General features: G+C 49.7%; 1 protein-coding gene across 12 annotated transcripts in view; it reads left to right on the top strand.

Moving 5' to 3' along the window:
• The window catches only part of Dlg5 (discs large MAGUK scaffold protein 5), a 90180-nt gene extending 73531 nt beyond the window's left edge, over positions 1 to 16649 (top strand). For 7 of the 12 annotated variants that reach the window (XM_010607749.2, XM_033766483.1, XM_033766487.1 and 4 more), the window contains 5 exons: positions 4258 to 4401; positions 4571 to 4698; positions 5303 to 5412; positions 5829 to 5938; positions 7014 to 8651. In XM_010607749.2, coding sequence (XP_010606051.1) covers positions 4258 to 4401; positions 4571 to 4698; positions 5303 to 5412; positions 5829 to 5938; positions 7014 to 7117 — 596 coding nt within the window. In that variant the 3' untranslated portion in view covers positions 7118 to 8651. Of the gene's footprint in view, positions 1 to 4257; positions 4402 to 4570; positions 4699 to 5302; positions 5413 to 5828; positions 5939 to 6220; positions 8652 to 12612; positions 13330 to 15750 lie in introns of those variants that run through there. The other 5 variants (XR_004518245.1, XM_033766486.1, XM_033766485.1 and 2 more) reach the window with 5 other exon arrangements.
• Positions 16650 to 26264: the final 9615 nt, after the last annotated feature.

Here is a 26264-nt window from a genome sequence, read left to right on the forward strand (position 1 = left end):
CTCACATTCTCCCTCACATTCCTTTTCTTTCTTGACCTCTCTTTGCCGCTTCTGTTCCCTTTCATGGTCTCTGCTCTTTTCTCTTTATCGACTTCAGTCCTTGTTGCGATCTGAGCTCCTCTGGATCCTGATTCCAGTTTCAGTCCTCCCCTCCGTCCCTCGATCGAGTCCCATCTCTCCTTTGTGCAGTCACAGTCCCTATCCTTTCCCCTCCCCCTTTCCTTTTCTCCTTCCTTCCCATTCTGTTTCCCTTTCCTGTTCTCACCTTTCTCTCTGTTCTTTATCAACTTCCAGTGTTTCTTTTTCCTTTTTGCCTTTCCCTTCTTCCAATTTCTTAACATGTGTCTCTGAATTTGCGGATCTCTTGGATTACCAGGTCTCTTTTTGTGTCTTCTTCTATTTCTACAGCATTTTTTATCCTCCTTAGCGATGAGCAAAGAAGGGATCAGTGGGGCCACAAGAAATATGAAAAATATGCTCCTCCTTTTCCATAATGTGTCTTCTTCCTGGGATGAGTCAGACCTTTGTGAGGGGCGTTTAGCACACTGGAGTATTCTTGTATTAAAACTTAAATGTCTGATCTCTTCTTTTTGTGTCGTCTTCATCTTTAGTGGCAGTTTCAGGCCTTGCATTTCCATTGGAAGCTTCCTTTTCTTTCAGTTGTGCCATTGTTTTGGCATCAACTTTAACAAGGAGCTTCTTCTCTCCAGGCTGCAAACCATGTATAAAGCTGAGTTCACGGAGGGTAGATTCAGGCTCCTTACACTCACAGAATCCAACAGTTTGATGTTTTCCAGAGGCGCATGGTGCTCTCTTCTGGCTCCAAACCAAACCACATTTAGGTACGAGCTGTTGGATAAGTATATATGAGGCCTTCTCGGAAGTGTTTCCAACAGAAACTGTAGTAGTAGGACTGCAATTTTCATCATTTTCTTTAGCCTTTAAACCCGGATGATCCTTTTTCAGTCTCAGATGCTTTCCAACCATGCTCACAGTGGGTACTAGGACAGCTGGAGCAGGGTCGGTAGCGCTCCTTGGTACAGGAATCGGTGGGGTCAAGACAGGAACCTGGAGGGGTGTGGGGACCCCTAGTGGGAGTGCTGGGATTCCCATAGGAGGGCAATTCAAATGCGAGGGGGAAGCTGTTACTACAGCAGCCCTGCTGAGAAAAGGAGACTGACTTTGCTGCTTTCTAGGCTCCAGGTTAGAGCAGAATGTATCCATTTGAGGTTTCTGCGGAGCTTCTGCCTGCCATGGGTTCTGAAGCGCATGTTCGCAATGGCCACAAACTCAGCAGTGCTGGGCTGGGAGCCTCTGGAGGTCTTCGTCTTGCCCGGCATGCATTGTGGCCTCCTGTATGCTTTTAAATCATCTCCGGTTTACTATGATACCTACTTTAGAGTAAGTTGTTGTTGGATTGTATTGTGTAGGAAATAATGATGAGCAAAATTCCTGTACGTGTTTAGCCCTGGGCAGTTTTTTGTTTTTTGGGGTTTTTTTGGGTACTGGGACTCGAACTCAGGATCTTGCGCTTGAGAGGCAGGCAGTGGCACCACTGAGCTAAATCCCCAGCCTACTAGGGGCAGTTTTTTCCCCAAATATTTCTGATCTGCTGTTAGTGGAATCCATGAGTGAAGAACTCGCCGTTGAAGGATCACCCCCGTTTTCCCCCCTGACACGAGATTGAACCCAGACTCTTCACAGTGAGCTATCACCCCAGCCTTTTTTTATTTTTATTTTGACACAGAGTCTTACTAAGTTACCACATTGCCCCTGCTAGGCTTGAACTTGGGATCCATCTGTCTCAGCCTCCCAGGTGCTGGGATTACAGTCGTGTTCCGCCACGCCCAGCTCCCTCTCTTTTTTTAAGCATTTTAAAAAGGTCTCTGGCTCTCATGGTGTATTAGTTTGCTGAAGCATCCATATAAACTGTCACAAACTACGGCTTAGAACAGCACACTTTTATTTTCTTGTTCTTTTCTGGAGGCCAGATGCCCGAAACGGCACCCGTGGGCTGACACCCAGGTGTCTATAGGGCCTCGTCCCCATGGGTGTGCTAAGGGAGAGCAGACTGTTGCCCCTTTCCTCCATGTTCATGTGTCCACCTCCTCTGCACGTGCCTGTCTCAGGATTCCATCTATTAGCACACACGCAGTTGTGTTGCGGGGCCGAGTCTGTCCTCAGTTACTGCTGCTTGTTAGTGACAGTCACGTATCTTGGGGATGTGGAGACGAGCCAGTCCGTGGGGGACAGGAGCAGGCCTGCCGCTGCTGTTTTAGCATCATGGGGCTCTCAGCGCTTCTAAAATCGGTGGCTTGAGGTTTTAAGAAATCCTTGCCTATCATTTCCTGGAAGCTGTCTTGGTGCTCTTCTGGCTTCTGCTTCTGTACCTGGGTTCTCTATGTCAGGTCTCCCACGTGGCTTCCTCATGTTTTCTGTCCCTTAGCCGGGATATTCTCTGGTGACCTTCCTCCTGTTTATTATTCCACTCTTCTCTCTCGTCCACTGTGTCCGTAATTTCAGAAACTTCATTATGGTTCGAAGTTTGTTTGATTCTTTGTAATAGACTTTAACTCTCCATCTTGTCTGCTTACTTAAATGCGTTTGTAAAGACTGCATTTGGTCACTGTCGTGTCTGATCACCTCTTTCCGTCATCTTTGCTTTTCTCGTTTCTGCTGCTGGGGATGCTGGAAACGGTTGAAATGTCAGGGATCATGTACAGGAAACGGCAAGGCTCTGAAATGCCTGTCCTCTGGAGCTGGCCAGTGGCAGGCCACCTGGGTCCAGGCTGAGGCCAAGCTCACTGGAGCCTGGCCTGCAGCTCTGAGCAGCTGATGGCTTATGCTGGTCCTCACCCGAAAGTGCCTGGTGCCTCCACCCCCAGGTTTTTTCTTGGACACAGGAGGCTGCAGAAAACTGCTCTGTTTTAGTGACTTTCTTGGGCAGTCAGAAATTTGGCAAATGGCTGCAAGGGAAAGCGGTGGCATCAGACCTGCTGGTGCTTTGTCCCTCCCTGCCCCCCCCCCGAATCATGGCTGCTCAGGCCCTCGCTGTCCCAATCTCTGCTTTGGTCCCATGTGCTTTGGGGGAGTCCCCAGAACCCTGCCTGGACCCCCACCTCTGGGCAGCAGCCCTCTGCCTGGGTCGGTGGGTGTTCTGTATGGGTGCACCCTGCCAACAGGGGACAGTGGCAGGAAGCAGCTGGAGGCATCAGCAAGGAGCCAAGAGCAGAGGGAATTGCAGGGCGTTCACAGTATCATGTGATTTGTGTCACCTTCATTCCTCTCCCATTGGGCTCTCCTATGCCCTCGGCACCTGCCTGGGCTTCTGAGTCCCTTTCTTCAGCCTTGGGTCTCCCTTGCCCCCTGTTGCCTGGAATTGTCAGGCAGCTCCTGTCTGGTATCTGAGTGGTGCTGCTAGCCTGTGGTCCCAGTGAGAGGTGAGCTCCTGAGAGGCAGGGAGCGTTTCTGATGCCAGCCAGCACAGTGACAGTGCTGAGAAAATGCCAGGAGACATTGCTTGGTGGTTTTTAGTCTCTTTCCTTCTGCAAAGGACTTTTTTGTGCCTTTGGTGGGAGGACAAGTTACTACAGGTATCAGCAAGGATGTTGGTTTGATCGCTTAGATGAAGGCCAAATAGCAGTGGCGAAAGCCTGATAGGACGCTCATATCTCTGCTGTGTACAAGTGGGGGGAACCAGGGCAGGCAGCTCTGAGCCAGGCACCATCTGAGCACCCGAGTCTCTTCCGTCTCATGGCTGTGCCACTCCTTTGGGGCTGTCCCATCTGTGTGGTCAGAGCTGCTCCCAGCACCGCTTGTTGGGGCCCACAGGCTGGGCCCCACCTCTGTCACCCTAGGCACATCTGTATAGCATGACCATACCTGTCTGTAGGGGAGGCTCTGGCTTCCACACCTTGCAGGCTTGCTCCTAGAGAATAGAGGAAAAAGGAGATAAGGTGGGTACAGCAGGTCTGGGCCACCAGGGAAGAACTGGAGCAGGAGGAGGGGTGCTGAGGTGACCAGGCAGTGTCAGCTGCCCTCAGTATCCTCAGGAACAAGGAGCTGTGCTTGCACCAGACTCCGTGACTGTGGCCCTGGTACATTCAGGAGGTGGGAATTTTGGTGCTAAAGCTGTGGGGATCCCTGGTAGAACAGGCTGACTTGTCACCTCCCTGGCTCTGGATTTTTGGGGTGAAGGGGCAAGTGAGGTCATGGGTACCCAGGCTGGGCCCATGATACCACTGTATTCTCCCTCAGACTCAGTGAGCCTGGCCTATCAGCGGGTCCAGAAGGTAGACTGCACCTCGCTGAGGCCTGTCCTGATCCTGGGGCCCTTACTGGACGTGGTGAAGGAGATGTTGGTGAATGAGGCTCCTGGCAAGTTCTGCAGGTGCCCACTTGGTAAGGACTTCCCGTGTGCCTGCTGGGTTGTGCCTGTCCCTGTCTACCTGGCTCCTGGGTCACACATGGTGGGCAGCACTGGGGCAGTCCGCAGGGTGTCACAGAGCGCTGCTGTCTTGGGTCCCACCTGCCTGGGGCTCTGATGGCTGTTGCCTACTCTTTCTTGCAGAGGTGATGAAAGCCTCCCAGCAGGCCATTGAGCGGGGTGTCAAGGACTGCCTGTTTGTGGACTACAAGCGGAGGAGCGGCCATTTCGACGTGACCACAGTGGCTTCGATAAAGGAGATCACAGAAAAGGTGCCTGCGCCTTTAGCCTGCAGCCCAGGCCTGTGCTGTGCCCCACCCCCTTCTCCCAGGCTGCACCCCCACCCCCGTGCTGTGCACTCCTGCTTCATAACTACCTGGCAAGGGTCGTGTTGGGCACCTGCCACTTCTCCCTCAAGGCTTTGAACCTGGGGCATCCTGGGGTGGGGTCCCCGGCCGCGCCTGCTAAACTTTCGGGCATACTTCCTGGGGACAAGAAGCAGTCTTCCATCCAGTCACTGCCCCAGAGGGGCCAAGTGCATCTCCTGATGTTTGGTGTCCTGAGATCCACTTGTTGAGCCACACAGGGCTGCAGCAGCAGCAAGGTGTATTGGGGAAGCAGGCCCCAGGAGTCCGAGGCTAAGGGCGCTCCTTAGGCCTTGTCCTCCCCATCACCCAGTTTCCCTGCTGGGCTCCCAGCAGACTTCTGGGCCTGGTGGGGTGTCCCAGGGTAGGAGCTCAGAGGGCTTCTTCCACTGCCCAGTTGCGTGTCTGTGCATGGAGGCAGAGCCTTGGGAGGCAAGGGGTCCCCTGGAGATAGAAGAGGAGCCCCCTTGCCAGCCCTCGGACGCTTACCTTGTGCCCTGCCCACCCCCAGAACCGGCACTGCCTGCTGGATGTCGCCCCGCATGCCATCGAGCGGCTGCACCACATGCACATCTACCCCGTCGTCGTCTTCATCCACTACAAGAGCGCCAAGCAGATCAAGTGGGTACCGGCCCTGTGGGGTAGGGTGAGCACCGGGGCTGTCTCCTCCTTGGGAAAGAGGAGCTTTCTCCCTTGTTCTTGGCCTGTGTTCAGAGGCAGTGGTTGCCTGCAGGGGCCACTTTCCCACACCTCCTGCTCGGGTGCCTCCATGACTCCTGTTACCCCCCCGCCCCCGCCAGCCCCTTCCCCTCCTTGAAGGCCAGAGCAGCTGGGGGCCTTGGCCCGTCTGTCTCAGGTGTGTCACTGAGGCCCTCTCTCTGCCTTTGCTTGTGCTGAGGTCGGTGGTGTGTCTGTTCTCTGCTCACTCTGGGCTCCTGGTGCTCGGCATGGAGCCTGGAGGCTGTTGCTTTATTGGGGTGGGGTGGCAACCATGGGGAAGGCACAGGGCTCAGCCTGGTTCACCGCTGTCCCAACAGGGAGCAGAGAGACCCCGTGTACCTGAGGGACAAGGTGACACAGAGACATTCCAAAGAGCAGTTTGAGACAGCTCAGAAGATCGAGCAGGAGTATAGCAAGTACTTCACAGGTGAGTGCAGGCTGGGTAGGGACAGGGGCTGGGGGTATAGGGGCTTCTGCAGACGCTGGCCTAGAGCAGGTGGCCACCCACCTAGCATTACATGTGCCATGTTGTAAGCCAGGCCAGTGTCAGGCCTTCCACAGGCTCACCTCAGGTCCTGGTATGGCCCGTCTGCCCCAGTGCTTACACACACAAGTGCCACACAGCCCAGGGTAGTGTCCCCTGAAGCCATGGGAACCCGAGAGGCTCCGGTGGGCTGGCAGTGCAGGTGTCTGTCCCTATACTCTACAGGGCAGGCTGGTTTTGCTGTGAGATGCGGGAAGAACAGCTGTACCCTGGCCCTCCGGTCTGCAGAATAAAGGACATTCTGCTATGGCTTCACCCTCTGGCTTCCAACCTCTTGGGCATGGTCATCTGTAGGAGGTTGGCATTGTCACGGGGGAAGGGACAGGGACTCATCCTGCAGTGTGTGACCTAGTGCAATGCTTCCTGTGGGCAGCTGGTCTCAGGGACCCAGGTTGGTCCTGTGTGACGCACATGTGTGTTGTCATTTTCAGTTTGCCCAGCCCACGACTTTAGCCAAAACCATTAACAACACCTAGAAAAATGAAGTCTAAAAACCGATTGTTTTATTAGAGTCAGCAGACATAAAATTATACCCTCCCATTTCTAGAGCAATTTCTAGACACTGTTGCTTTCTGAATGCACTTTACTGCAGCAGCCAGGGGTTGGGGGTGGTGTCTTTATACCTGGTGATCCTGAGTTGGGTGTGTGCAGACCCTTGGCACCATCCTCAGGCTCTGGGCGCCTGGCTCCTTAGGCCCCACTTCCTTCCCGTGAGTTCTGCTGTCGCATGGAGCCATCGCCACAGGTTACCAGGGATGGACCACCTCCCCCAGCGCCAGTTTTCTTCTCATCTGATTTCCAGCTGACAGAAGAGAGGGGTGGGAATGAGCAGAATGCTGAGCAGCTCAGAGCAGACAGGGATACAGCAGAGCGCAAGCTGTGTTTATTTGCTTCAAACTGGGGGCTTCCTTGGAGCTGACGGTCTCTGTGTGTGTATGTTTGGGGGGCTCTTTTGTAGCAGTCGTCCAGGGAGGACCCCTGTCCAGCGTTTGCACTCAGATCTTGGCAATCGTCAATCAAGAACAGAGCAAAGCCCTGTGGATCCCAGCTGGCCCGATCTAGGAGCAGCCTGCTGGTGGGGAGCCCAGCTCGCTCTTCCGGAGACTGAACACAGGACTGCAGGAGGAAGGATCTGGAGTCAGGGCTCCAGGAGCACCTCCTTAGTGACAAGAGTGCCAGGCCAGCACACTGCTCCTCACGCCTGTACTTTGAGACAAAACAAAGCAAAACACAAAACTTGATGGAGGGCTCCAACACCCACCTTCCTGTAGCCAGCCAGTCAGATGCTGCACAGAAAACCTTCAGATCACAAGTTTACAAGCCTTTTCTAAGTATTTGGTTGTTTATGTTTACTTGAACGGCTCCACGTTGTGGGGCCCAGCCCCTGCCCGTCACCCTGTTTCTTTGGTGTTGCTTCTGTTCCTGTCTTCGGCAAAACAACCCTGGGACCCCATGGGGGCTGCTTTGCTTCAGAAAGTTCTTGTTGGTGGGACCAGAGCGTTGACAGACTCCCCGCTCCTCGGTGGCTCCTCTCCTGGAAGGACCTCGCCACCGCAGGTGCTCAGCCCGCTGGTGGTGGCAGAGCCAGTGCCTTGGTGGGGCCAGCGCGCTGGTGGCAGTGTTTCCCTCCCGCGCCCACCGAAGATGGCAGCCTTGGTTCTCACCACTTCACCTCTTGGCCTTGCCGTCTCGCCTCCCATGGCCCCTGTGGCCTCCCGTTTCTTCGTCTGTCTGGTGTCTGGTCCACCAGGGCTTTGTGGGTGCTCAGTGATACACTAGGCACGTGGGTGTCCCTGGCTGTCCCTGGGCTTTGGGAGTTCCGGCAGCCTTCCGAGACGCTGTTAGTACCCTTGGTAGAGCACGGCAGGTACATCTGTACTTTCTGACAGGAAAACATTCACGTTTCAGACTTTGGATTGAGCATTTTTAGGAAAAGCATAATGGTTAGTGTTTTGCTATTGAGAATCTTAAAAAACAAACCCGGGATGTCTTGTTGATCTTGTTACAGTGCTCATGGCGTGAACCTGACCCGATGAGGATGTCCTCAGTCTGCGTCAGGTTTCTTCTGTTTTTCTCTCCTTTTTTTTCCTCTGCACTTCTGATGCCAGATGTGTCTGGCCAAAGATCTGATGTGGTTCCCCCTTCAGCTGTGTCCTGTTAATAGGTACTGTTCCAGGCTCCGTGTGTCATTGGGGTAGGACCTGTATTTTAATACTGTTCCTAACGTTTCATTTTACTAGCAAGAAATCTTTGATTTCATTTTATTCTTTGTAATTTTAGACACTAGATTGTAGTTTAGCCATTACTGACATTTTTTTAAAAAGGGATATATTTTCTTGCACAGCTATTCAAAAAAAGACAAGTTTCGGTCCTCAATGCTGTCCTCTGTTTTACAGGTACAAGTTTTCTAGCTCAGCCAGCTGGGAGAGGCTGCAGAGTGCTCTCCAGCTGTGCCTGCACCCTGGGCTGCTGGAAGGGGGATGCAGGCCTGTGGTACGATCTGATAGCCCGGGGTGTTCTGTACTAAATGGTTACTTTGTATCAAAAGTTAAAGACTTTAGTACAACAAATAAAGGTCAATTTCTGTAACTTCCCATGCCCTTGATTTTCCTGTTTCTGAGCTAGAAAAGTAGGGCTTCTGTGCAGGACCAGCAGCTGCTGCAGCACCAGTGTGTGGCTTGATTGACCTGTGCGTGAGGTTGCCTGCCCTCCTGATGATCAGAAGTCCCTCTTCCCAGCTCCATGCGCCCCTGACTCCCTTCCTCCCTTCTTGTTTATCTGCCATCCGGTGTTGTGTGGGGTGGTGGTCAGGCCAGGTGGCTTTCACAGTCAGGCCACCCACTGGGCCGAAATGACAAGAGGGTTAAGGAGTGCTGAGGGATCCCCCAGATATCTGCAGGCAGGGCCCTGGCTCAGGCCTCCAGGGCAGAGGGCCCACTTGGCTTGCTACTGCGCGTCATAGCATGATATCACCCAGCCCTGCAGGGCCCTGGAGCAGCCTTCATCTGCTCTTCCTCAGGGGCCTCAAGAGCCCAGTGTTCTGCCACAGCCCTGTGCTGGCATGGCGACTGGAGGCAGAGACTCAGTGTTGGGGCCTCCTTTGTCCTCTCCGGCTGGGTCAAGCTCCTTCCTGGCCCTGGGTCATCTGAGGTATCACCCACAGGGCCATAGAGGCGTTCAGGGCCCTGGCAGTTGGGGTGGGATAGTGTACACACCCCCATTGCCTGCCTACCCTTCCTGGAAAGCCCAGCGCTGGTGGTATCCTCGGGGCTGCGGCTACTCCACAGGTTTTAAGTAACCTACCTGGCAGATGGAGGCAGTTGCTCCTGGTTTTAAGAACGATTTCCCTTAAGGATTCAATTATGAAGTCAAAACCTTAGCATTTCCAGCTTCTGGCATGGGACTTTAGTTTCTTCTTTAGACTATTCTGCATTTTCCAAATTTTCTACAGGCAACTTGACTTCGTTTTGTAATTATAAGACAGAAAACACTGCCTTTACAACAGGAAGGCAAGTTAGGCCCCTGAGATCACAGCCCTTTGCTCTTGATGGAACAGAGGCCCAGTGGGTCGCTGTGATAGTTAATTGTGATGTCAACTTGAATAGGCTGCCTGGCTGACTTAGCACAGTTCTGGGTGTGTCTGGATGATGGACCTCCTGAAGAAGGAAGACTCAGCCTGGGTATGGGCGGCACCAACCAATCGGCTTGTAATCTGGATGGACTAAAAAGGGGAAGAATAAGTCAAGTGTTGAGTCTTCGGGGAGCTCCAGTCTTCACTGTCATTTTTGGACATCCATCTCCAGGCTCCCAGGGCAGACCCTTCGGCTTCCTAATGTGGACTCCAATGAGACTCTACAGTGATCTCCAGGCTTTCGACTTGACGGGATCCTTGGCTCTCCAGTGTGCAGATGGTTTTTCTGCATTCTTCCATGTTTGACTGTGCAGGCAGCCATTATAAGCCTACCTTAGATGTTTTATATTAACTCTGTTCCTCTGGTGAACCCTGATATGTTCACCAGTGCCAAGGATTGACACTGACACAAAGACAAGTAGGAGGTGGCAGAGAGTGAGCGTAAACCGCAAATTAGGGTGCAAAGGCTGGTGTTGGAGGGTGAATCCTGAGAGGGAGGGCTCGGGGCACTGTGTCCCCACCCTCACCTTGCTGATCACACTCTCGCCTGCTGTCTGTCACCCTCCAGAATAGTCTCCGGCCTCTTCCCCAACTGAGTGCTATTGTGTGTTCCTGTCCCTTCTGCCATCTATCAATTTATGGTGTGGGCTCGTGCTGCAATACGGACGCACAGTTTAAAGCCAGTGAGATGGATTGTCTATGCCTCGATGAGACTAGAACTCTGCCACTCCTTTAGAGACCTTCATGGACCCCAACAGCTCAACTCCCACCTTCTCTATGAAGCAAGCACTGGCCTGACGTGGAGTTCAACAGTCATTTCCTAGCTTTGTTGTATAGTCTGACTCCCAATGCTGGTATCCTCACGGTACTGTGCAGATTTGAAAACACTGGGCATCAGGCACCCACTTGGCAATGCGGGGGAGACACGGAAGTCAGCCAGAAAAGGTTGAGAGCTGGGTCAGAGTGGCCCTCACCTGAGAGTTCATGGGAGCCCTTTCTGGAGAAGTTCGTGCCGTGGGGGAACCCTGTCACCAAAACACACCAGATACATTGGTGTCTCCACTCTTTCACAGTTTGTTGAACTGTAAATTCGTGAGCTGTGTCAGTTTTGTCAGCCTTCCCTGGCTGAGTACTCAAGATGCACTCGGTAATCAGTGAGTCAGGCAATCACAGATTCTTTTATTCCATCCTTAATAATGAATGTCACACTCAGGATGCACAGCCTTCAGTCATGCACAAGTTGTAGAATGGCTGAGAAAGGTGTATGGTGGCTGCAGGAATTGAAGAGGCAGAACTAAAAGCAAAGACAGAGCTCACAGAAATTAGTCATCACAAGTGGCCAGATGAGATTACAGGCCAGTGCATCTTCTTTTTATTCCCCTTCCCTTCCCTTCACTCTGTCTCTGGATCCCTTTCCCATTTGCAAAAGATCCTTCCTTTGTCCTAGTGTCTTTTAAAAATATCCATACTTTGGGTTTCTCATATAAGAGAAACTATATGATTAACATGGTCTCGAGGGACATCAATTTTTCCTACAAATGACTGAAGTTTATCCTCCTTTATGTCAGAGTAGTACTCCATATCCTACAAGCGTGCCAGTCCCTTATGATGAAGGTAAACATGTATTGAATACATGTACTGATTTAAAAAAAGGAAAAAAATATAAAATAAAAACATTTAAATGGAGATCTGAGTGAAATGGAGCCAGTCCTACAAAAAGAGCAACAGGTGACTGACCGATCCAGGCAGAGGGAAGAGCTAATGGAAGAGGAGCCTGGAAAACAGAAAGGCTTGGGTGGTCAAGGGTACTTTCCAATAGAGACAGTGTGAGCCGTGTAATTTTCCACTTGCTAGCAGCTTCACTGAATAAAACATAGGTTGGAAAAAAAAAAAAAAAGATTACTGAGCAGGCAGACAGCTCTTGCCAGTGAGGCAGAGCGGGGGCCAGCTGAGTGCGCAGAATCTGTTCAGAGCCTAATTCCAGTAGGCAGGTGGTGCAGCCAGCAGGTCAGGCTGAGCTGCAGAGGCAGGGACAGAGCCAGAGTGCAGGGCCTGTCCCCTCGTGGTGCATTCAGCAGGCGGTCCAATGAGATGCCAAGACCATGTGTTGTCGCTGATGCTGTCCCCTGCCCCAGGGTTGGGTGCCTCTTTTATATGGCCCAGGTGAGGGACGATTTGTGGGTCTGGTGTGTGCCCAATAAGCTCCCGGGCCTGCTTTCCTTGGGTCAAGTTAGATACATCTTGTCGCATGTTCCCGATTTAGTTTGAGCAGCTTACAGGTGACCATTTTCTATTATCTCCATGTATCAGTTTTATGGCCTGGCCTGGGATTATGCTGCACGGCAGGGAGTTCTTTGTATCCTTTCCCCATAAGATTTTGGTGCCCAGCATCCCGTGGTCATCTGTGTACACACACGATTCACCAAGATGCTCTGTCTCAGCACTTGCACTCCAAGTGGAAAAAACAGCAGCTTTGTAAAATGGGGCCACTTGGGTCAAGGCACAGCCAGAAAACACAACCGGGAGTAAGTCAAAGGCGGGTACAGGCAGTGCTGTGTGTTAGTGCTCGAGGGCTTGAGTAGGTCTGGGAGCAGCAGGGCTGGCACAGGCCCACGGCATCACTATCCACAGACTGGGCCCGAAAGCTGTGGTGAGAATATGGGAGAGTGAGGCCTGCGGCTAAGGTGGGTCAGAGTTCGATGCTTCCGTGAGGGAGAGACGCAGCAGGGTGTGTCTGCCCACACCAGGACAAACCTAGTGGCCATAAGAATGGACCAGAGTCACTGTGACACAGTGCCGTCCTTAACTCGGCCACACGAAATCTGCTGGAGGCTGTCCCCATGTCTCTCCCCTGCTCTGAGCCAGACCATCCTCTGCTTTCCTGGGAATTTTCTTGACCTCTGACTTCCCTTCTCTCCTTCTGCAGGTGTCTTGTTTCTTGGGAGGACAAAATGCTAGCCCCATCTGACATCTTTCTCCACAGAAGGGTGACTGGGTCCCCCTGCTCTCGGCATGATGTTCAGGAAAAGTTTGGGTTTTTAAAAACAGTACCAACATGTATGTACATGGATAGTGCGTCTCATTTTGGAGTCTGGGAGCGGTTGGAGGCCCGGAGAGCCACCTCAGAAAGGACTGGGTGAGCAGGGCGGGGGGTCTTCTTCCCCTTCCCTCCAGAGCTCAGTCACAGGAAGTTGCTTGAGCTCTTTTCTTATGCCATATTATCCTTGGGGATAGAAGAAAATGGTTGTCATGGTCAGTAGCTTCTTACAGAGGCTGCCTGCTCCGAGAAAGTAAACCACAGAGCCACCTTAGCTGCTCCCACTCACATGAGGGCCTGAGGCAGAGATGCCAAGCGCTGAGCGGCCGTGAGTGAGTGGAAAGGGCAGGGTGTTCCCCGCCAGCCAGGTGGTGCTGTGTGGGGCCTGGAGTGTGAGGAAGGCATGTGAGGTGCTCCTCAGGACGGACACAGAGAGAAAACAAGGCCAAAAGTCGCTCGTGCAACAGTGTGTGCTGCCATTACCTCACCACAGAAGCACAAAAATGCTAATTCTGAAGTCACGATGCTGGAAATGACAGTGACTTCATTTTTTTTTAACAGCATATATTTAACCTTTGTATTTGATGAGTTTTTTCCTCGAGATTTTTTTTTCTTTCACCAATATTTACCTTTATTATTTCTAAACAGTTTTTTCTCTTAATGTACTTTTTAAAATTGCATTTTTCATGACATCCTCTTAGGGTTATTGGGTCTGGACTAAGCAAGGATTTCTCAGGAAGCTGCTACTTGTGGTAATCTATATTTGTGATAAATGCCCTTGTTTAAGAGCAAGAATCTCAGAATTGATTCTGAAACAGATGTGTTATCCAAAGATCAGAAGGCAAGTTATCTCACAATGAAACCCAAATAACTGGCTTTTAAAAATAGAGGGATGAAATAAGTAATTAAAAAAAAATAGAGGGATGGAATCAGTCAAAATGGCTTCAGGCCATTTGGGGAAGGAGTCCTGCGGGTAGGGAGAAACTGGTAGGTCGGGAGGACATCTCTGCCCTGCCTCCATATCCCTATCAATCAGAGAAGCAGGGCCCAGGAAATGGGGAACAAGATAGTATTGTCCTCCATGTCAAGAAAGCGCTGGAGCCAGATTGGCGTCTTTTACTCCTGTAACACTGGGGTTGCTTTGCCTATGCACCAAACTGGGTGAATTGTATAATACCCTCAATCCCTGGGTATTAGAAGTCAGGAGTTGCCACAAATGACCCTGCTATTTCCTTATAAAACTTGGCATGATATGGGTGTGTGAGGGTAGCTCAGGAAGTGTCAATATGAAATTAATTCCTGATATCTTTATCAGCATTGATGAATCCACAGAAAACAATAGTTGCCAATACTAATGAGATTTGAAGACGATTTAGGCCTCTAGGATGCCTGTCCATAAGTAGGAGCTGACCAGCTCTGGTAACTGGTTATCATGCTAGCTCAAAGGGAAGGGACTGGGTGAGTGAGTCAAGATGGTGGCCTCATGCACAGGTGACAGCAGCCAGAGCAGTTAGGGATGCCCAGGCCAATGCGTGGATGGGATGATTGCGTTCCCTGTGGTGGCATCTAACATGTAGCCATCTCTGGCACAGGGAAGAGGTTGAAAATGCTTTCAGAGACCTAGAATCAGGTGCCACTGGACACCCTGCAGAAATTCAAACCTTACCCAAAAGTTTTCCCAACATTATGGGAAGTCATGTAGGGGGAGAAGTAAAACTCATCCTCATATGTTGGGTTTAAAGCCCCAGAAAGTACATCAGGAGCTGAAACCACACTGCTTAACTCACAGGGTGGAGCCTAGGACTGGACAAGATGTCCTTAGTGCCCTCAAGCTGATTAGCATAATCAGGACAGTACCAGTCAACAGTAAAGAAGATGAAAGAGCCAGGCATAGTGGCCTGTACTCCCGGCATTTGGGAGGATCATTACATGTTCAAGGCCAGCCTGCACTACATAATAAGATCCTGTCCCTAAATAAATAAATAAACAAGAGAATGAAAAAAGCGAGAGGTTTACACTAGGAATGACTGGAGTGCAGAGTATTTCTTGGTTTCTTAGGGCTTCAACCACTGTGCAGGCCGCTGATGAAGGACAAAGTGGAAGCCTGTCTTCTCATCACACATCTGTGATGGGCTCGGGGAGGGGTGAATAATGGATTTCAGGAATGCAGTGGGCAGGGCTGGAAAGCCTCTTTGGCTTAGCAGACCTCTCTCTGGAAAGATATGGTGGTCTGGTGATTACACAATACCTTCCCCTCCCCGCATCTTGGCTGTACCTACAGCTGTTCTGTTTGCTGTCATGGTCTTGCTGGGCTGCAGCTTACTGCTTCATTTTTTTGGTCTCACTGTTGGATGGGTCTTCCTTTAGTCTCCAAGCTGTCTGTGTTAGTGAGCTCTGTTATCTTGGCAGTATTCTTTTGAGCATGATTCCTGAGCAGCACATATCCCTTTTTTTGAAATCTTTTTATTGAGCTATCTCTTCGAGTCATTGCTGTGGCTACTTCCTCTTTAATGAGGCTTCTGCCTCGGCCCAGGCTTTAGGAATCCTGCTACACTACACCAACTGTCTTGTCCCTGGTTCAGACTGGGGAGGCTCACTTGGTATTCAGGCAGAATGAAGAGACATAGAATCATAAAAATGTCTAGACATGCTTTTATTTTCAGTTGCTCAGCTCAACCTCATACACTCACATGGTAGTCCTAGGACCCTAGCATGCTCATTCTTGAAGCAGTCCACAGCTACCTAGTCTCCCCCAACAGCCCTCATGACAGTCCACATTTATACCAAAGTACACAATGGCATAATCACATTGGTTATTTATACTAGCCAGCAGCAACCTTAGCTACAGAAGTTATTCACAGTGGAGCATTGGGAGATGCAGCTGGGCTAGCGCTCTGTTGACACAGAATCCCACCCTCACCCCCCAGCCCAGATCCCTTTCCTACATAGCCCAAACCAAAGTACTGCCATCTCACACTTCCAGGTCTTCCTACACGCAGCATTTCACACCTTCATTCTTTTTCACAGAACACAGTACAGGTGTAGTGACCCAGTAAAGTCACTCCTGGGGAAGGCGAACAAAGATGTTCGGAGAAGAAACAGGGCAGATGCCAAAGAGGAAGATACTCCAAGTCAGGTAGGATTCAAAGCCTGTCGCACAGGTGCCCTTTTCCCTGGCAAAGGAAGTGCAACTGAATGCTGATCAGCCCCTCAGAGGAGATGAGGACATGTATCTGTGCATCTATAGGCAAGTAGGCACCCCGGGGGCTATGTGACCTATTAGTATTTCCTGTTCACTTTTGGTTCTGTTCTTGTTTTTTCAGAACAGGAAATATGACTAGAAAAATAAGTTAACATTGTTTCATGGAGAGCTGGACTTGAAGGTGTGGAGAGCTGCTCCACACCTGTGGGAGGTTGTGGGATGCTCCTTCATGGAAGACAGCCGGTCCTGGCCATTGCAGAGTGATTTCCTGCTCCCTTACAGGAGGCGGAAAGAATTGGCTAGAATTCAACAAGGGAGAGTATTTGTCTGGCACACCTGGTTCCTTAGATATTTCTCTGAAGTTATGAGCTTGGTATGTTGGGAGAGATCTCCAGACCAAAGGAGGAGTTCCCAGAGGAAAGGGTACCCCAACTGTTCTGGCTGTGTCTAGATATTTTCCCGAAGCTTCGTGTGATCATAGGTAGGGCTTTTCAGAGGTGGCTGGATCTAGGGTATGTGATGCTGGGATTGAGGGTGTGTGGTTATTAAATCAGTCCAACCAACTAAATTGGTTTGGCATGGTTCTGGGTATGGACAATGGGAAGGCCCACCCTAAAGGTGGGTAGAGTATAAGGGACATAAAGAGGGCTGCTGCTATTGTTTGCTGCTTTTGCTGCCTCCTGCCTTCCACCTTTCATGCCATGAATTATTTTTTCTCCTCTGTGATGCCCCTCTTCCATGTCACCCTGCTTTGGAGCCAGCCAACTGTGGGATTGAAACTTCTATAAACTATGACCCCAAATAAACCTTCTCTCCTTTAACTTTAGGTGTTGGGTATTTTGTCTCAGCAACAAAAAAAGTAACTAAGACACTAATACTGTCAAAGGCCGTGGAAGAGGTAGGGAAAGAGTAGGTCATGGCTGCCCCCAAAGGAAGCTGGTAGTAGTTTCCTGTGAAGACCAGAAGAGGAGGAACCAACAACTCCGCAGAGCTGGGAGCGGCAGGGTGCTTTCTTTGTGCTGTGGATTGAGACTGAATGGAGCTCAGAAGATAAAAGAGCTCCCCTACGAATCATGTGTGTTGTATACCTCCATGGGAACAAATGGGCCAGATTCTATACTGCATGACTGTCTTGGTCGCTATACATTTTCTCAAAATTCTCTTGCCCTTTTTTTTTTTGTTTGTTTTTTTGTTGAGACAGGGTCTCACTATGTAGTTGAGACTGAAATGGAACTCAGAGTGCAGCCCAGGCAGGTCTTGAACTCATACTGATCCTCCTGCCTCAGCCTCCTGAGTGCTGGGATTACAGGTGTGCACCTTCACACCTAGCTTCTTGCCCCCCTTTTTTTTAAATGGTCACTATTTGTAGCATTCCTTTATTCAAATGAAAATTAAACTTATTTTTAGGAGATCCATTGAGTTAACTACATAATGTAAAAAAGGCCAAACCTTGTCATCTTAAAGCCACAAGCCATAATGTTTTGATAAACACATAAAACTTGACTCAAAATTGTATGCTTGGACTCATTTAATAAGATAAATCCCGGGTGGCAAGGTGTACCATACTTTCATTGTAAATATTTGTGTTGGCTTCTGGGAAAACATCCAGAGTAGAAGAAAGGGTAGAAGGTCACAGAGCTCGGGGTCATTGATCACATGAGGGATCTGCTTATTCCCTCCTTCACTGTGGTTGAACTTAAGAGTCAGGACTGAATGTAGACCAACCAAAGCAGAACCAGCACAGTTATTATTCTCCCCCACTGCCTGCCAGGACAGGGGAGCCAGTCATCGTCACTTGCCTTTTGCAGAGACCCAAGGAAAAAAAGATTCATGGTGCCAAGAGGAGATTCAGGTCCCCAGAACCAGAGGCTCCTGTGTTGGGGAGCTGTGATTGGCTAACCTGATGCAAGGGTAACCTATGTGATTAGCTAGAGATGCAGTTTTGCTTTTCTCTAGTTATCCCTGTTTTTTCAGGGCCAATAATTAGGGGAGCTGGCAGATACTGATGGAGTCCTGGCCCCACGAGGCTCAATTGCTACCAGAGTTGTTTGACTTCCTGCAGCTTGTGGGGCTGCATCCTGTATCTACACGTGGGCTGGTGACTGTCAGTGTATTCCAGACCTCGCTGTGAAACGACCAGGTATTAGAAAATGGGATACAATGCAAAGTAAGTACACAGAGTTGCCTGTAATGTGTCCTTACCAAAAAAATGTTGACTGGGATCTCATCAAGATCCTAAATAGCTAAATTGCTGTCAAAAATTATTATCTATGAAAACTATGACAAAAGAAATGTGGAAAAGTTGAAAAAAAAAGTTGGAACAAGCCATGAACCCCAAAGTTACGTAGAAAAGAATGTGACAGACCATGCTGTAGTGGAACAGTGCTCAGTGTTTAGTGGAGATTGAACAAAGAGAAAGACAGCATTTAGTTGAAAAGTAAAACAAGTCCATGCATTTTTACAGAATAATCTGTCTGAATGTGCTTTCATTCATCTCACTGTAAATTACATTTTGAATGTATTAAAAATGACTTTTAGTCTGAAACAGCCCCACCAGCCTCCTTCCCCACATCTCAGGCACACCATTGAAGAGATCAGGCAGAAAATTCCTCCTTTCATAGTCGCCCCATCATTTCTTCATTCTAAAATTCCTATAAACTGGTAGCTTGGGTTCATCATTTTATTTCTTTTGTTCTCTCTCTTCCTCCCTCCCTCGCCTGGAGACCACTTGCCTCTACCCACTTGAGTTTGGCATCATTCTGAGGCCGTTGCTCCTCCCATCGTTACACAGAAAGATCACAGTGAACTCAGGAACACACGCTTGTTGAGAGCTCTGGACGCAGCGCTTAGTCATGCCCGTCAGTCTTTTCTAGAGACCCAGTGAGAGACACCTGACCTGGGCTGAGCCTCCTTCAAAATCCGAAAGCCTCATTTCTCTGTGTGCTTTTGATTTTCCTGGCACCCCAGCACCATATATCTGTTCATGCCACAGTTTTGTTTTCCTGCTGGCACAGCTCTGCCCAGGACACATTTTCTAGTTTCTTCAGTAAATGCAGCTGTTTTGCCATTAACACTGGATGATGTGTGCTTACACTTAGTTGCTTGCTATACACAAGAACCTGGAGTCTTTATCTGTTGGGTGTGTCTCACGGTATTGGTTTGTCCCGGCGATGCATAGAAGACGTGTCCCACACAATGCACTGACCTCTTAAAGATTCGAGTTTTCCAGAATGTGGTCGGTAGGGCCATGTATCTGGCTGCAGGGGAGTCTGCATTTGTAGGTTGGGGAGGCAGAGACCGTTCATGTGGGACATTTCTCATGTGGGTAAAGGTGTCCAGAAAGATGCTGGGCAGCTTCAGATGATACATGCAACAGGAACTGAACATCCCCAAGTAAGAGAGAGACAGTGGGGCATTCAGAGCGTGCAATTCTATGCAGCCAGTTTTGAAAAAGTTCAGTGGTGTGGAAAAAAATCTCAAAACCTGTTATATGAAAAGATGCACAGAAAAACTTAAAAAAAAAGATGCACAGAGCCTTATATCTAGGATGGTCTCAAGTTTTAAAAGGTTGCGTAGGGGAGAAGACCAGCACAGTGGGCTCATACGGCCCCTCCCCTCTCCAAGAAGTAGATGCCAACTTGGGAGGTTTCTTAGGGAAGCCAGCAGGGTGGGGGGAGCCCTGAGCAGGGAGCAAGGGGGGAAGGTCCCAGTCAGAAAGTCTCTTGCAGGGGGACTCTGAGAAAGCCTCACCCAGGCATAGGCCTCAAACACATTCCTTCCAACACAGCTGAGGTGGCCTGGGGACTCGCAGGGTGGTGGCTGGACACCATCAGTATGCAGAGAGTTCTGTGCCCACGGTGGGTTCTCTCTCGAGAGACCCTAGTAGCATGTCTTCATGGCTACTGTGACACAGTGACAAAATAAGGGTGGGGACCATCAGAGACTGGTGAGCTGTGCTTCTTTGCGCACAAGCTTTTTTTTTTTTTTTTTCTTTTCTTATTTTTGAGACAGGGTCTCACCATATTGTTCAGTCCTGCCTCAAACTTGGGGCAATCCTCCTGCCTCAGTATCCCCAGTGCCGGGACGGTGGGTGTACACCACCACAGCAGTGCTTGTCAGGACTGCCCAAGTAACCCACTTGTGGCTTGCTCTTTTAACACTTTTAACATCATAATTTCTCCGACATATTCATGCGATAAGCATCAGATCCCAATGTGCATTCTCCAATGATATCCTTTGCAGCCTGACTTCAGGTCCTGAGCTGAGCCCTGCAGGTCCCTGCAACCCCACCATGGAGGCCTGGGAGGGAAACCCAGACCGGCTGGTTGCATTACTTCTCTGCTTCCCTCACTAACTCTCTGCCTTCGTATTCTCTTCCCTTGCATACCACTTTTAGAATTCATTTTACAATCTGGTTTTCCAGGAAGCTTGCTTTAAAAGAGTGGAGACATATGGCGGAAAACTAGTACTGTGGCTTTCTTCCTTTCCCAACTCAATTTTGTGATCTGTTTTAGAAGTGCGAGGCTCAGGCACCTAAAAACCTGGCTCACGTATGCAGGTCCTTCCTTGTTCTGGTTCCAACTTGAATTGGCTTAGATTTTGCTTTCCAGAGGTTGCCCTGGCTAGAGAGGGCCGCCTCTGTCAAGTGTATCCCACAATGGCTGAATTTAGGTTTTATGGGTTCCAGAGACCCATAGGAAACTCAGAGACCTTCTGGAATAAGTCAGATCCTGATGTATCAAAGCTTACGAGAAAGAACACTGGAGGTCATCCAGCCTCAGCTTTCCACATGGAAAAGAAGTGGACAGAGATGAAGGGACCTGCGTCACTGAAGGGCTTCTGCTTGGAAGCGCCATCTGCTGCTGTCACTACCGGGTTGGCTGCAGGTCAGAGGCGTGGCCTGGGAGGAGGCTGCGGAGCTGCCTCCTCAGCCCTGGGCAACACATCTCCATCTACTCCAAGGCAGAGAGAAACGGGAGACTCAGTGAGGCGTGTCTGTCGCTTGTTGAGTTGCATTTGTGACAGGTTTCACAGCACAACCACAGCATCTAAAGGAGAAGAGGTATGGTGTGCAGAAAAGGCATTGATAAAAACAACAGCAGTTGTATGGCCTTACCACATTAACAGGAAGCTTCCTAAGAATTTTACAAATATTAACATTACCAATTTTCATACAAACCTTATTCAGTAGGTATTATCATCCCCCTTTACAGATGGGGAAACTGAGACACAGAGAAGTTGGACAAATTTGCCTGAGGCCATGTAGCTAGCTAATTAATCGGTGGCAGGGCCAGGGTCTCTTCTTTCCTGCTCTTCTGGAATGTTTACCAGGGTGGCTAAGAAAGTGGCCATTCCTGAGCAGCTGGACTGAGCCTTAGGGAAGACCAGCTCTGGAGGACCCAGCAGGTATGCAGGCCCTTAAGGGCCACAGCATGGCCAAAGGGGAAACCTGCCAAGGCCAGGAGCCTGTCCTTGAACTCAGCCAGTCTCATTGGGGTTAGTGGGGGCCGTGGCCTCTGAAATTTAGCTGTGAGACGTCCCTAGGGCTCCCTTTCTGGTACGTGGACCCCGGAGGCAGTTTCTTTGCTGACTCCCTAATGCCACATGAAAGGCTTGAGATACCCAGCCTTACTGATGCCACCTCCAACACCGATGCAGGATTGTTCTGAGCCATTGGCAGGGCACTGGGACCCTGTGCACTGGTAATTATGGCATCCGCCCAGTGAGGACAATGACAGACTACTTGTCATCCTTTCACAAGAGGCCCTCAGCCTTTGGCAGCACAGCAGAGCCCATGTACCCTCCCACTCCATCCCTCTAACCTCACCCCCTAGGGGCTCCTAGAACGTCGAGGGGTTCCATTTCCAAAGTGGCTACTGACTTCTGTCAGAGAGGTAGGCTCCTTAACAATCCGTTAAAGGACTATTTTCAGAATAAATTTCAGAACTTAAATAGGAAAGAGGACCAGGTACACATGTACATAGGTTTTCTGGTGGCAGAGATGTTTCAAATGTTTCATCAACAAATCTGCAATTAATTGCCTGGCATCCTGCTGCTGCTTTTGTGTGAAGCTGGGGGCCCAGGTTAGGATCTCTGCTTGCAGGAGGAGATGAGTGGCAGCCTCACCCTGTCTCTGTGTGGGAGAAGGTCTTGGAGAAATTCCAGGACCACAGTGACAGGTCGGTGTCTTAGGTGTATCCCTTCCCGGAGGCTGGTGTCCCTTGGGTTTGCAGCTGAATATCACCGCAAAGATTGGCCGAGGACATCTGTGGTAAACATTTTTTGCCTGGCCCCGCAGATAAGCCTAGAAGACAAGATAGGGCAGCTGGCTGTTGCGCGCATCTGCAACTTCAGTGGGGGTCTGAACCATCAAGAACACCATCCTATCTGTGGACAAGAACGCCTTGCTCTTTGGGATCAGCAGTCATGAGAAAGGTGATATAGAAGCAGCAGGAGCAATGGCAGCTGAAATCTGTGGCTTTTTGCTCTCTCCAGGAGAAGCAAGAAGTTCGATTCCTTCCCTAGCAGAAACCAGGTGAACTCTGTGTTGGATTCTTAGACAAGCTGAAGAGGCCGTACTGGGCCAGAGCATGAAGTACACTAACCAGGGGGATACAGGAGGCTGAGTGAGTTTCAGTCACACACAACACAGCAACCTGTCTCAATTCGGTGCAGGGCGTCACTTTCCCAGAGGCAGGGGACGCAGGCAGTCAAGTTCCCCGGAGTCCTGGGCTGCCCTCAGTGGCATTCTACAGCCAACTGTGAGGACAAATTCAGAAACAGCATCACCAGCTTGCAACACCCAAAGATGTAAACCGCTGCCTCTAACTCTCAGGTCATTGTTTGCCCCCTCAGGGGCAACAAAGATGGAGGCTGACAAAACAGCAAGCAACAAGAGGTGGGGAATGGCCAAACACATGCTCATTAGAAAGAATAAAGAGAGAAGCTTTTGGTAGGGGTGAATGTGACAGGTGCCCCTGCTTGCAGTGCAGGCTGCTTCATTTGTATTTCACTTTTTCGACAGACTCCCGTCTTTGTACCTTGCATTCCGTTAGGACACCTTTACTAGTCAGTTTGCTCAAGTTAATTATTCAGGCCTTCTGGTAGGTTAGCTCACTTATGCCCCAACTGTTAATTTCCTTTAGGTTAACTATTCAGGACCTGCATCCTTTCTGCTAAACTTCCCCTATTCTCCTTGCTTCAAAGGCCCAAGGAAAGAAGTTCAGGAGGCAGGTTCCTCTCAGGATGGAGAGTAGCTTCTCAGCAACCACATGAGTGCCACAGCGCAACAGCCCACCAGGCCTGGATTGCTTGAGTCACGGGTCCCCAACGCAGCTGCCCCCCATACTAGCCCAGGCCAATTCCTGACCGGAACTTCAGGTTCGTCTGCTCATATAACTTGCCTGGAGTCTGCAGAGGACCCCCACCTCTGCCCTGTGTTCCTCACCTGCTCTTTTCAGGTAGGCAGCCCTCACCCAGGACCAGCCTCTGCCAGGGCTCTCTGAGCCTCCCAGACCTGCTGTTCGCCTGTCACCCAGGGCAAGAACCCAGAACTGTCTAATTGTCCCCAGCTTTGACTCTTGGCACCACTTGTGTGGCCTGTGAAGATGAACAGGACCTAAGATGGCCACCGGCATGTTCTTAGAAATGACAACTACAGTGTCTTTCTGAGCCTGAATTTAGTCTTCATTTCTTATTGGTGCTACACAAAAGGAGGAGAGATAGCAGTGGAAAGTCCTGTCCCAGAGTTTCTCCCTTGGGAGCCTTGGGGCGATGACAGCCTTCCATGTATTCAAATCACCTGAGCAAGACACCTCTGAGTGTGCAGCGCAGGAAGGACTTGAAGCTTCTTTCTTACATGCATTGTTGCACGGAAATCCCTTTTGACGCCAGAATTTCCCTTGCCCCAGGGAGCTGGTGTGGAAGGGCCTGCATGGGCTACATGTGCTGTGTCTCTGGGACAGGGTAGCCTAGCTCTGTGGTTGCAGAGCTCCCATCTGAAATGGAGGAACTGGAGCCCTGTCCTTAGGATGAGGAAGACAAAGAGATGAATGCCCCAAAGACAACTTGGAGATATTCGAGGGATAGCGTGAGCACAAAAAACAGCCTAATTGTAATCACCGTCAGCTCCCAGGCTGGGTGGCGCTCTGCATGATGGTGACCTCCAAGTCCTGTAAGGGCGAGTTGCTCAGGAGTTGGATGGAAGTGTAGGGATGGTCCACAGCTCTGCCCCTAGCTGGGCCAGGCCTGCCTTGGTGTCCTCTGTACTGGAGCCATGACTTTAGCCCCTGCTACCTCTCTGCCCAGTGCCCCACTACATGGGGCCTAGACTCTGCTCCTGTAGCTGGCCCAATGGGCCCAAGTGGAATCTAATTACAGTGCCTGGGCTTTTCCGCAGCTAAGATAAAGATTTTATTAGGCCAAATTCTGCTGATCAGCCCAGCAAAGAATTAACCCTTACCCAAGATGTAGTTTGTGTCAAACATGTCCCTCTGGACTTAGATCAGTACACCTCAAGCTTAAATTTTAATTTTTTTTTTGAAACTGGCATTTTAAACCTCAGAGATTTTATACATACAGTGAATGCTTAAATTTAAAACACTTTTGTCAAAGGACATAATGGCAATGTTGTAATACATTTTTTAAAGCATTTTCATTGTATTGTTTAAAAATCACATCTAGTGTGCTTGTTGTGGAGTGTTCAGACAACACAGAATACAAAGACTCTAAAAGGAAGAGAGAACCTTTCCATGCCGCCTCTCCTGCTGGGGTGGCTGCAGGAATCTGCCTTGACCTCTCTCCATGGATGCATACGGAGGGGCTTTGAGTACACCCACCTGATCAGGTGCACACGCTAGCTTACTTGCTTCTTCTTTTTATTTTGAAAAAACAAAACTAAGTTTATGTGAACTCACTGCAGTAGAAGTGGACATTGCCGGGGCAGTCTTTAGTGATGGCTGGGGAGAAAAGGGCCCAAAGTTGCATAACTGTAAAATTTTAGGGTGCAGTCCACCTAAGCACTGGGTAACTGGTAGAGACTGGCAGTGGCCCTAAAAGCTATGGGAAAACAGTCCTCGGGCAGTTGCAGGTTCTTCCTCTCCTCTGAGGCGAGTGTGCAGCTGACTTGAACACATTGACTTCTAGGAAAATTTCCACCATCCTCATCACCTTTGGCATGTTTCATTTCTTTGTGTAGATTTGAGTTTCCACCTGGTATCATGCTCCTTTTACCTGAAGAATTTCCTTTAATATTTCTTGTGGTATCTAGGTCTGCTGCCAGTGATTTTCCCAGCTTTTAGTGATGTGAAAAAGTGAATTTTATCGTTAGGTTGTTGTGGTAGTCATTGTACAGCTCACCTCTGCTGCTTCAGCCATCTCTGAGGACGTACCCTTAATGACATGGCTGCATGTTTTCAGTGCTCCATCACAGACAGGAGGGGTGCTGCTCTAGTCATTTTCAAGCAGAGGACTATATGTGCCTATGATTTTCAGAGTACTGTCCTTTCAGCTGAGGTGAAACTTAGGTGACATAAAATCGGCAGCTTACAATTGGAATTCAGTGGCATTTTGTACATTCACAATGTGAGCAACCATCACCTTTGTCCAGTTCCAAAAATTTTCATCACCTTTACCTTCACTCCCTATTTCTCCTCCTTGGGGGCTCTGGAAACTATGAGTTTGCCTTGAGTCTCCTCGGAGCTCCCTATTCTGGACATTTTATTTCTGGCTTCTTTCACTTTGCATAACGTTCTAGAAACTTCTGGAAGCTCACCCACTCTCTGGCACATCTGAGCTTCCTTTCTTTTTAAGGCTGAATACTCTCTCATGCTACGGCTATAGAGCACTGTGTATCCAGGGACACACATTTGGGTTGTTACCCTCATTTTTCTATTTGGGATGATGCTGTTTCGTTTTTTTCTTTCCAGTGTAAATTTCTTTTTATCTCAAAATTGAAACAGAATGAGTTGGTTAGTGGCTAAAACAGTTTTTTCCAGGAAGAAAAACTGGAGTGCTTGCCCACCAAAAGAACAAACATCCAAAGTCTGAGGCTGCCCCTGCTCCCCAGAGGGGGAAGGAGGGAGGGACCGTTGGATGCCAGTGCAGATGGCTCGCAGGTTTCCAGGAAGTACAAGTTTCAGAGTTGCTGCAGTTACAGAGAAAGGGAACAGTAGCCTGCCGCCCCTCTTCTTACTCCTAGTCATAAAAATAAAATTTTCCCTCTCCTACATGATCCACTGTGCCTTAGGGTAGGGACACTTTGACTTCTCTGTATGCCAAGTGCTTTCCGTAAGGACATCATAGTTTTTGACTAAGCTTCTGTCTTGCCACCAGTTTAGAC

Source organism: Fukomys damarensis, unplaced genomic scaffold, assembly GCF_012274545.1.
Source record: "Fukomys damarensis isolate Sample0158 unplaced genomic scaffold, DMR_v1.0_HiC HiC_scaffold_20, whole genome shotgun sequence".
NCBI classification, from domain to species: Eukaryota; Metazoa; Chordata; class Mammalia; order Rodentia; family Bathyergidae; genus Fukomys; species Fukomys damarensis.